Source organism: Dipodomys ordii, unplaced genomic scaffold, assembly GCF_000151885.1.
Source record: "Dipodomys ordii isolate 6190 unplaced genomic scaffold, Dord_2.0 Scaffold62, whole genome shotgun sequence".
In the NCBI taxonomy this organism is placed as follows: Eukaryota; Metazoa; Chordata; class Mammalia; order Rodentia; family Heteromyidae; genus Dipodomys; species Dipodomys ordii.
In genome coordinates, this window is record NW_012267278.1 from 4,475,453 (window position 1) to 4,487,484 (window position 12,032).

Here is a 12,032-nt window from a genome sequence, read left to right on the forward strand (position 1 = left end):
AGGAACGGGCCGGGGGGGGGCGCGGAGGCGGGGGTGGGGGGGACCCGGCTTGGAGGTCACGGTCCGCGTGCGGGCGCAGTCGGAGTTGCGGGGTCCTTCCTCTGATCCGTGGGGTCCGGGGGGCGCCGTGGCGGGCTGGGAGACCCCCGGTGGCTCGGCTGCTTTTTATTTTAAACGGGTGAAGCCTCTTCCCTTAAATATGGTGGGAGGAGAAAGTGCACGCGGGTGGGGTGTACGTGGGAAATCGAGTGCGATTCCACACGCAGAGGGGAAACTTTGGAAACTTCAGCATCTGGAAGTGCAGGAGAGAGTTCATTCATTCGGGGTGAAGCCGGCCCTGCGGTGGGCCGCGCTGCTGCTGCTGCTGCTGCTGGGCCGTGGCTGCTGGGGGCGGGGAGGGGGGAGAGGGCACGGTGGGGGTGGCGGAGTTCGAGACTTAAGTCGTGGGGAAGGGGTTCGCTGTGTCCACCTTGAGGGGGCTTGGCGGGCTGAGAGAGGCCGGGAGAGGGACTGGATGCGTGGCCTTGTGCGGAGTAGGTTTTGCCTAGCAGGAGTTAACCACCTAAGCTGTTGGAGGAACTCAGGATAGCTACTCAGACCCAGTCAGTGAAGTTCTGAGCAAATACACTCAGTCTCTCTCTCTCCTCCTTCTCCCTCTCTCTGTGGTTGGCATTTTAAGAGCTGGATCCAGTCCAAATGTTATGGTCATGATTCCTGTACTAGTAGCCAAAATTAACCAGATTACTTAAAATGGAATCACAGTACAAGTATTTTTGCATAATGTAGTTGCAGTATGTTTCCTGTTTCCTTTGACCCAATTTAGGGCCAGTATCCCTGCACACTCTTGAGATGCTTCTCACCTGGGGGTAAAAGGTTAGAGGTGTTTTAAGTGAAGATTTCCTAGTGCCTGTAATGCATTCATGGTTTCTTTCGCCCATTGACCTCTGGTAACCATATTTGTCAGATTATTCAGTTTCTTCCTTATTAAATTCAACCCCCCAAACAGCCTAGGAAGCTCTCTTGCTGAGGTGGAAGAGTCGCTCCCTTTGTGTGGGAGACTAGAGTGACCCTGCTGTTCAGTGAGACCTTGAATACTAGTTCTGGTTTGGTTACTCAGAGCTAGTGACTTTGGGGAGATCTTTTAGCTGTTATTGGTCCTTTTTTCTCATAGATGGTCTATTCATGCTGACCGTAGGGCTGATTTGTTTCTATACGAAGACTTGTCATTCATTTTCATGGCAGCCTTGCTGTGTGGGCCAGATGGGAAAACCTGAAACGGTCTTGGCTCTGCTTCTCCAAGATCTCGAGGATCTTGGAGTTTTGTTTTGTTTTGTTTTTAATTGTTTTTAGGTTTATATTTATAATCCGGTTTGAATTCAGGGCTTCAGACTTGCTTAGCTTCAAAGATTGCTAGATAGGCAATCTGAGCCACACCTCTAGACCATCTTTTTGCTAGTTATTTTGGAGACGGAGTCTCATGGACTTTTCTGCCCAAGCTGGCCTTGAACCTTGAAGCCTCCTGAGTAGCTAGGATGGTGCCACCAGCACCATCTTTTTTTTTTTAATAAATAAAAATATAAAAACAATTTCAGACTGTGTGTGTGTATGTATGTGTGTGTGTGTGTTTTTGGGAGTTATTTCATAGTTTCTCTCCACTCTGGATACCTAAATCTTGTAGTTTATTTGTGTGTTCCCCATGAGTTAAGTAGGTGTTTTATAAAGACATCTAAAATATTACAAGCAAGCATATATGGTACATATTGCGCCTCCCCCTCCCCCCTCCCCCTTCGTTCTTGTCTGGGAACTACTTGTGATAACCTTAAGCCTGGTTGTTGAGGGAGTATAGCTCTGGTTTGGTCTAGATCCTCCTCTCTGGCTCCCACAGTGTACTTACTAAGCCCTGGGCATCACTTATTCATTTGCTTAAATTGTAGCCTTTGATTTGGAGGATGGGTTTCTCACCAGCATATGCTGGAGATGGTTGTAGATCAGACTCTCCCTTGAGCATCTTTCAGCTGCATGCTCAGCAATCTCCTGTAGAATGTGCAGTTGGAGCATGATACCCGTTTGGTGGATTTCTGCTTTCTTGACTAGAAATTTGGAAACTATGGCTCTTCCTGTGCTCTGTCATTCACCATTCTCCATCAGTGTTGTTCAGGCCTGTTACAAGGAGCTCACAACCTGGCAAAGAGTGTTGGGTAAGAGGAGGATACAGGAAAGGTTGCAGCTAACTTTCATCATGGGGAGATGTCTAACAGGATAAGGGAGAAAAGATATTCATGACCCTGAGACGAAAGTATAGCCATAGTTTTGCAGGGCTAGACAAATAGAAATTGTGTATGTTTGTAGGATGGCGGGAAGGACTTAGCGATCACACCATCTGTGGATGGATAAGCTTGGATAGGGCTGAGGAGTGGGGAGCCAGGTTTGATGGCCTCACCTGCTGTGTGCATCTGACTTTATGCTAAGGCAGTGGGTACTAGGGTAGAAGCAAACTGTGGAACAGGATAAAGTAGTACAGGCTTTCTTTTAAAGCCTCCTGGGGGGATGTGAGGAATGGTTTGCAAACTTAATTCTTCAGATGGAGGAATTAGGTCAAGTGGAGGAATTAGGTACTGTGTAATTTGGATTCCAGTGTCATGGCTATAAGACTACTCCATCAATAGCATATGCACCTGGAAATACCAAAATTGATGAGGACAGCATGGGCTGTGGCTTCTGAGATTAGCTGCCTAGTGCTCTAGGGAGCCTCTTCCCTGTTTTAGTTAAACATCTTTTTAGTAACTGATGTGCGTCTGCTTTAGATGACTGTGTACAACTTCAGATGACAGAGGTATTTCCTTAGTAGAAAAAATCATTCAGGAGCAAGCTTGGTGCTTGCTGCATTGGGTTCTGAGTCAGAATCCAGCCACATACCTACCATGGCATGAACACTTGGCCAGGTTCATTAGCTGAGTGACTTAGCACAAAATTGGATCCACAGGCCTTGGGATGAGCCACAGGTGGGTTAAATCCCAGCACTTACTAACCCTCAGACCCTAGACAATTGCTTTTAGCTATCTCCAGCTTTGGTTTCCTCATCTGGAAAAATGAGTCAATAACTTCACAGCGAGAATCAGATGAGTTAATGTGAATGAAATTTATGGCATAATATTTAACTCACAGTTAGCTCTGTGTAAATAGTAAATCCATTGACCTTTGCCTTTCTTAAAATTGGGTTTTGTAATCTGTAAAACAGCATCAACAACCTTCTTACCAGGTGGTGAATATTAGAATACTCATCACTTTGGCAGCACCGTCACTTAGCTTTATTGTGAATTCTAGTAAAAAGAAAATTAGATTTCTAGTATGCCTGAAAAAAGTGCCTGGTCTGTGTGAGGTTGGCTGGTTGTTGTTGTTTGTTTGTATTGTTTACCAATCCTGGAGCTTGAACTCAGGACCTGGGTGCTGTCCATTAGCCTCCTTGTGCTCAAGGCTAGTGCTCTACCACAATAGCCACAACACCACTTCTGTCTCTTTCTTTGTAGTTTATTGGAGATAAGAGTCTCACGGACTTTCCTGCCCACGCTAGCTTTGAACTACAATCCTCAGATCTCAGCTTCCTGAGTAGCTAGGATTACAGGCATGATCCTCAGTGTCCAGTTTAGCTGATTGTTTTAATCCCAAATCTGGCTTTGAGTGTAGATGATCCTGGGCTGCCAGCATTCCCAAAATGGTAGATTGGAAGATCCTTTACAGAGTTAAATTATTCTGATTTCCATATTGACAAGATGAACGTTGTTATTTTAGGCTATTTGCTGGCCATTTCCAGGTATGTAAAGTATAAAAGACTTGCAGATGAGAAGGAAAGATTAAAAAGTTTTCATTTAGCAATAATCAACTGAAACTGACAAGAGACAAGATTGAAAATTGGTGATTTTTTTTTTTTAAACAAAACCAAAAAGGTTAGTCTGATTGTATAGCCCTTGCTCCTGTTGGTCAATCATTTGAGAATAGATTCAGAGGTTTGCATCTCCCAGAGCTCTATATTTTTGTGAGTTTTCTCATGTGGCGTCAGAGGACACCTGCAGAAAGCCAGGTGTTGTAGGCCAGAGAGATGGTCTCACTTGGCAGGGATCACGCTGGAACTTTGTGTAGCTCCAGGAACAACATTCAGATACTGCTTTTCCAGGAGAGTTTGTTTTCCTCAGGGAGTAGCTCTTTAATTTCTGCTACTTTAGAATAAAGCTAATCCAGACAGGGATGGCTTGCGCCTATAATCCTAATTACTCAAAAGGCTGAGATCTAATGATCTTGGTTCTAAGCTAGCCAGGGCACATAATCCGAGAGACATCTCCAGTTAACCAGCAAAAAGCTGCAGGTAGAGCTGTGGCTCGAATGGTAGAGTGCCAGCTTTTGGAGAGAGGTGGATCAGCCATCGCACAAGGCCTTGCATTCTAGCCCCAGTACAGGGGGAATAGAATGCATACACATTCAGACACACAGAATAAAAGTAGGAGACAGATTAAAAAGTCATTTGTCCCTGTAGCCTGGTATAAGCCTAAGCCAGAATGTTAGGGTCATTGAGACTTGATTGGAGAGACATAGTCTCGGTTGATTGGAGTGATCTCGACTCCATGAGGTTGAAGTCTTTCTAATGACTTTTTTTTCTGGAGAATGATGATAAACTGGTCCACTTGTTCCTTCCTAGTCCCTCCACTGGTCCCTGGGGATTTGTACTGTCAAGTTTCCCCAGTGGGTGTTTCAGAGAGTTTTCCTCAGCCAGGCTCTGCTGACACAACACCATTTTATTTCTTCTGCTAAGGTAGTCCTAACAGGTGAGGGTTTTGTGCTTTATTCTCATAAACAGTGGAGAAAGGCATTTCAAATAGTACAAAGAGAAGAAGAGCTTTTGTTTAGGAATGGGTTCATTCCTGTGAGTCAGAATCATGATTTACCATATAGTAATAACTTGGTTTTGGCAGTTTAGACCTAAAAGCAAAATGAAGCCAGGTGCTGGTGGCGTATGCCTGTAATCTAGCTAGCTATTCAGGAAGTTGAGGTCTGAGGATTGCAGTTCAAAGCCAGCATGGGCAGAAAAGATGGTGAGAGTCTTCAATTGGAACTAGGGGTGTGCCCCAAGTGGTAGAGCACCAGCCTTGAGTGAAAAAGCTTAAGGGCGAGAGAGCCTTCTGGCCCTGAGTTCAAGCCCCAGTACTGGTACACACACACAAAAAAACAAAACCACCACCAACAAAAGCAAACTTTGTCTGGAGACTTTGTCATCATGGGCAACAAGCACATGAACATGCACACATATTGGTAGCTGCCCTCCAGACTGTCCTCTTGTGCTGACGACATTGTCTCCTTCTGTGCTTTGCCCCTGATAGCACATTTTCAAGTTTCTTTAGCACAGCCGGTGGGCCTTTGTTTTGTGTTGTACAGACTGAGCCATTTCCCATTCAGACCTTTCATATTTCTTTGCTCTGTAGCTAAAACAATCTTTTATAAGGAGTGGCTTGATACCTTTTGAGAACCTGCCACATTTGGTTCATGTAGTAATTTGGGCAATATTGCCAGTGAGCCAATTAGTAATGAGGTCCCTTTCCTCTTCACTACATTCAGAAAACAGAAGTTTTAATTTGAGTGTAGTCTCTAATTACTCAACATGTGATTTTTGTCTTTTGCAGGTACAAGATTATCATGGACATAAGATTTGTGACCCCTATGCTTGGCTTGAAGACCCAGACAGTGAACAGACAAAGGTAATTTTGGCACATAATTAAAATGACCTTAGTACCCAGCACCAAACTCTAGATGTCACTAACTAGTTTTTCCTTCCTGGTATTGTCCTATGTTTTCTGCAATGGGATGGTATGGATACCAGTTGGTACCAACTCCAACCATCCTATATATAAGAACACATGTACCATTTCCAATATGGACACCATTCCAGAAATCTGAGCATCTTTAAAATCTGAGGATACATTTCTCATTTGAAAAGGAAAACTGGTCAAATGCTCTGTGGGTTGTTAGTTTTCCAGGCTAGTAGTGACCCAGCTCCTTTGTATCTTGTGGGCCTTCTCCACTATGTTACTACATCCTGCTCTTCCCTAGAAAGCTGGATTCAGATTCCTAGAGCCACTCAGAGTTGCCAGAAAGCCTCCCTTCCTGAGATGCTCCTGGCTCGTGGAATTGGGATCTCACCTTCTTATCAAGGAGACGAGTTGGGGGAAGAACTTAGTTGGAGCATGGTGGTTGGTGGCCAAGGTGACAGTAAAGACAAATCAGATCACTCCTATTATAGTAAATCCCATGGTATGTGCCTTTTTCCCTCAATGCCAGGCCCAGACTGGCCTGATTGCCTTTTTACATCCACTTGTTCTTTGTGACTACAGTCTCTCATCTGTCTACTGCATGAGTTTTGTTGTTTGTTTGTTACAACTTATTACCCTCCAGTAAGAGGTCTCCTCTTAGGTTTAATTTTTATTCTAAGACATGCTGAATCAGAGGTGGATGAGTAGAAATTCCAAGCAAAGATCAGATGAGTGTCTTTGGGAGTATTGAAGATTCTGGCTCTGCTGATGAGGGGAGGAGCATCAGAGAGAAGGTTTAACTGTTGTTTGCTTGACCCCTCTGAGCCACAGGTGACCCTGATGATCCTGTATTGGGCTGTGCTGAGACAGAGAGGTGGAACCTAGGAGTAAGATTCACAAACAGCTGTGAAACTTGTGGACAGGAAGCACCAGGGAAGAAAATAACTTCCTAGTTGAGTACCTGTTATTACTCACACCTATTAATCCTAGCAGCTCAGGAGGCTGAGATCTGAGGATCACAGTTCAAAGCTAGCCATAGCAGGAAAGTCCATGAGATCCTTGTCTCCAATCATCCACCCTAAGTTGGAAGTGGAGTTGTAGCTCAAGTGGTAGAGCTCTCGCCTTGAGGAATAAATGTAAAGGATAGCACCCCAGGCCCCACAAGCATTTTCAGCTTGTCCTTTAGAACTAGAAGAAGTAAAAGTATAGAAATAAGAGTGTGGCTGTACCCTAACACAAGCTTCTGTGCTGCCTCCACTCACATTAATGTGCATGTGATTGTGTTTTTTACACTACCTTCCTGAATTTCCCTTTGGTAAGTGTACTTACTTCTTCTGGGTAACCAGCAACTCCCATACTTTACACTTTGCCTTTGGCTCTTTCCAACTGTTTTTTTTCCCTTTTACTGGGTTTCCTGGCCTCTGTGGTGTGCCTTGTTCAGATTTTACATTATTAGGGACCATCTGTCTCTCATCTAAGCCAGTGTTTGATGCTCCTTTGTGAAATTGCAACCTTCTTCCCTTCATAGTCCCAGTAACACGTAAAGACAGTCACTGACGCAGGATGGCTTAGGTTTTTTTGGTTTTGGTTGTGGTGTGTGTGTGTGTTTCTTTTTATGACACTTTTAGTGTTAAAACAAGTGCATAGTTGGAATTTTGAATGGTGGATGTTATCCTTTTCCCTGAGCTAGCCATGTATGGTGTGGGACACTCCTGCAATGCTGTTAATGACAGCTGACCACAGCTCCTACTCAGCCACATGATCAGAATTCTACAGTGTGTGGTTCTGCTCAGCTCAGATGTAGGTTAAATGTATTAAAAGTAGTCTTCACTTATTGCTCTTTAAACTTAGGCTGGGTTTCTCAGGATACAAGTACCAACATAAGTCAAGGTGCTTCTGTAAGCTATTCTTTTTTGATATCAGTGGTGGTCTACTTAACAAGTCCAGGGACTTCCAGAAATCCATGTATCATAAGGAGGTGTGAGCATCCTCCAGAAGGGACTCTTGGAATTCTGCCTCTGCCCTGCAATGACTGTCAGGCTGTTGAGTTTGTCTCCATGGCATTCAGCACCCCGGCAGCGTCTCAGATCACTGGAGTAGGAAATCAGTGTTTACTCACTGACCTCCTTACCCATGAGCTGTCAGTTAAGCCACATTGCAGCCTCAGCTTCCCTTCTGTTAGTGATAAACTCTTCTCTTAACATCTCATTTTGCAACTCCAAGGTCCAGATAAAAGTAGTGTCCTTGTAGCTTCTATCTTCCTATCTTACCTGACCTCCCAATGCCTTCAGCCTCCTCACCAAGTATTCCAGGAGTTGTTACTAAGTTGCTGAAGTTGCTATACATAGGGAAAGGAAGCATTTACACCTCTCAGGGATTCTTATCTTGAAGTATATCTCACTGAAACTCTGGGGTTTGGATGTAGATTATGAACTGCATAGAGCTCCTGACTTTATATTTTTTTCTCTTGAGAGCTGCCCTTAGCAAAATGAAAATATTTCCTTTCTTAATTCTGAGGGAACTCTTAACCAACATCAGAAAAAAACCCAAAACCAAACAAATACATGTAGACTCCTTCTAAAATAAGATAGTTTTATCTTTTGATCAGAGAGGATCAAAGGAAGCTACACCATAGATCTTTCTTTGGCATTGTGTGTCTCTTTTTCCATCTTCCCACTTCCTGGGTGACAAGGTAGCCCCATTACATGTTTTGGTGAGTGGCTATGAGAGAACAGATGTCCTTGAATCTTGCCAAGTGAGTGAGCAACCTGGTAATGTCATTTCTTCTTCCCCTGTTCAACAATGTTTCTTTCCTTAAGAAAGGTTGATATCTTAAAGGATGTAAAATCGTGTGTGTGTGTGCGCGCGCGCGCGTGTGTGTGTGTGTGTGCGTGCGCGTGTGCGTGCGCGTGTGCATGCGCGCCCTGTACCTGTATCTGCTGGTCCTGGGGCTTGAACTCAGGGCCTAGGCATTGTCCTTGAGCTTTTCATGCTTAAGGATAGCACTCCCACTTGAGCTGCAGCTCCACTTCTGGTTTTATGGTGATTTGGAGATAAGAGTCTCGGGCTTTCCTGCTTGGGCTGGCTTTGAACCACGGTCTTCAGATCTCAGCCTCTTGAGTAGCTAGGATTACAGGAGTGAGCCACCAGCGCCTAGCTCTATGTCGATATTTTGGCACATCAGAGAGGTTAGTGGAGCTCAAAACTTAAGGAAGATAAGCTCCTGCTTTTCCAGGTTGCTGTCCTTGTCTATGCTGAAGAAATCAGTTTTCTATTTGCTTGCGTCTTTGCTCTTTGTTCTTGAAGGTTAATTCTAAAAGGAGTAAAACTCAGCACGTGACAGGTTCTGCTCAGTTTTTGGTTTGAATCTGGCCTGGGTCTCCTGGAGCCAGTGCCATCTCTAGCTTCGGTCCAGAGCCCTCTGTGGAGGAGGTAGTGGAGAGCTAGGTGAGCAGCTATGTGTGACTGCCTCTCCCTTCCAGGCCACTGTGCTGTCAGGCTGGAGGAGAGCAGTGAACTGGAAGCCTGCTCCCAGGAATATCAACGATGTGGAGGGCTAGTTAGCCAGCACATAGCCATGAGAGCTTACTGTTGGAGTTGAAGCACACTGGAAATCAAAGCTGTAAAAGGTTGTTCTGACCTTTCTGCATACTTTGAAGATGTTGAGACAAACTGGAAATATTGTCTTTGTGAATCACCCTATGAGTTTCTGATGTGGATTAATGGATTATTTGCAGATGAGACCAGAAGTGAGAAGATACAGTTTGCAACCCTTGTCCTTTTCTTTTTCTGTAACCATAAGAAGTTACATGTTCTTTGTTTCATATTCTCTATCTGAGAAGAGTAAAATTTGAATATAATAGCTCATGCTTGAAATCTAGCTAATCAGGAGTAGAGATTAGAAGGATTCCATTTTTTTTTTTGGCCAACTCAGATAAAGAGTTATCAAGATATCATCCCAACTAACAAGCCAGGTCTGGAAGGTCCATATCTGTAATTCCTGCTGTTTGAGAGCTAGAGGTAGAGGAATGGTATAAGACCAACTCTAGCCAAAAGTGAGACCCTATATTAAAAATAAGTAAAAGCAAAAAGGACTGGAGGTGTGGCTCAAGTGGTAGAGCTCTGCCTAAACTTCATACTTCAGTTCAGAAAAAAAAAAAAGTTCATTCATGTAGCTGCAAAGTGTATGACACTCAAGGAAAGCGTGTTACATAAGTTCGTTTTGCTTATACAGCAAGTAAATGAAGATGGTGCCATTTGCACACTTTCTGTAACTGTATTGGGACACAGATGTTCTGTCTCTATACCCCTAGTTACTTAGAATGTTGAACTTTTTTTTTTTTTTTAATATTTTGGTGCCAGTACTAGGGTACTAGGGCCAAGGCCCCAACACAGGCCCGAGCCACTAGTACCTGGCTAGAGCATTGAACTTTAAGATTCTATTTCATCCATAAAACTTGGCCAAGTTTCCTTTTGAATTGTAGAGAAAGAAAGAAAGAACGGAAAGAAAGAAAGAGAGAGAAAGAAAGGAAGGAAGGACATTCTCAGCCTTGTCCTTTTAGTGGAGCTCTGAGTTGTAAATGTAGTTTCAATGTTTCAGAGCTTGACGATTAAACTGGGTCATAGTGTCAAAGATTACTTAATGACTTCTTTCCCTCCCTCCCTCTTTCCTTCCTTTCTTTCTTTCTTTCTTCCCTCCCTCCTTCCCTCCCTCCCTCTCTCCCTTCTTCCTTCCTTCCTTCCTTCCTTCCTTCCTTCCTTCCTTTCACTTAGGGTTGCCACGCTATCCCTGAGCTTTTTTGCCCAAGGCTAGTACTCTGCTACCTGAGTCACAGCTCCACTTTGTTTTGTTTTTGGTAATTAATTAGAGATGAACATCCTACCTGGGCTGGGCTTCGAACCACAGTCCTCAGATCTTAGTCTCCTCAGTATCTGGGATTACAGGCATGAGCCACCGGTGCTCAGCCAATGGCATCCTTTTTTAGTTAATACATTGTGAGCCTTCTCTAGCAAAGCAGGCCTGTAAACCACCCTTCTCCCATTCCTTCATGCTTCAGGTTAAGGACTTGGATGGAGAAATACTGCTTTTAGTCACTCTTCTGGAGTGGAGACAGGAAATGTTTTAAGGAGACATCTTACCATGTATTATTGCCATCTCCAAGACTTCATATATCTCAAGTGTCTCATTACCTCCTTATTACAGTTTGTGAACATACTTATAAATTCTCGCTCAAGCTATGTATTTAGATTATAAATTCCTTTTGATCTCTGCATGGGATAATTAAAGGTATGAGGAAGTTAAAGTAGCAAGCCACTCCTCCTTGCTAAGTACTATTCTGCCTGCTCTCCAACAAGGTTGTGATAGAAGCAAGCAGAAACCCTTTTGGGCTAAGTTTGTGAGAGGGATATGAAGGCAGCTTCTGGGGGTAGGAGGGAAAGGCAAGGGCCACCCTTGCCACCGGCAGGAAGCAGGTAATGCCCAGGCTCTAGTGCACAAACCCCACTTCACCCACCATGCCAATGGGATCCATGGCTTTCAGTCATCCAGCCCTCATTCAAGTCCCCATGTGCCCAGAGAGCCTTGATTGGCCAAGCTCTGGACTTGTGCTTGCCCTTAGGTGCTCTGTGCCAAGCAGAGAAAGGATTTGGTAGAAGCCCAGGGAACCTGTTTGTTTCCTGTAGTGGCAATTTCTGTCCTGTTTAGAAGGTATTGAGGATTGGAGAGTAGGAGGGTGGAGGATGGCTACCTCAAAGCCCCCAGGCTTCTGTGTTGTATTCTACCTCCATTCCTCCTCTTGTCTGTCCTGCCTTGCCTCCTACCTTTTTTCTTCCCCTTTCTCCTCCCCTCCCCTCTGACTTCTGTCCTCAGTTTCTCTTGTGCCTCCTGTGCTAAGTGTTAGGTTAACCAGGGCAGGTACACTTTCCTAAGGAGTGAATGCTGGCATGGGCTTTGCATGTTAGCTTGGGAGCACCAGAGATGGTACACGGCCAAGTCATCTCATCTTTGAGCTGTCAGATAGTAGCAAAGAAGGAGGCTAAGGCTAAGCTGCATCCTGAGTGGAGATTGCTGACCTATGTGCTTACTATCAAGGAAACTCCAATGCAAAAGATCCAGCTCTAAACCACTAATGAATGCTTAGGAAAGTAGGTAGCACTAACATTTTCCCAGCAGGCAGTTCCTCAGCCCCAACCTTAATGATCAACAGTTTTTCTGTGAGAAATATTGGCCTTGGATAT

At 44.4% G+C, this 12,032-nt stretch overlaps 1 protein-coding gene across 1 annotated transcript in view; it reads left to right on the forward strand.

The window, feature by feature from the left end:
* The window catches only part of Prep (prolyl endopeptidase), a 166,123-nt gene that overhangs the window by 66,483 nt on the left and 87,608 nt on the right, over positions 1-12,032 (forward strand). The window contains exon 3 of the mRNA XM_013022378.1: positions 5,670-5,744. Coding sequence (XP_012877832.1) covers positions 5,670-5,744 — 75 coding nt within the window. The remainder of the gene's footprint in view (positions 1-5,669; positions 5,745-12,032) is intronic.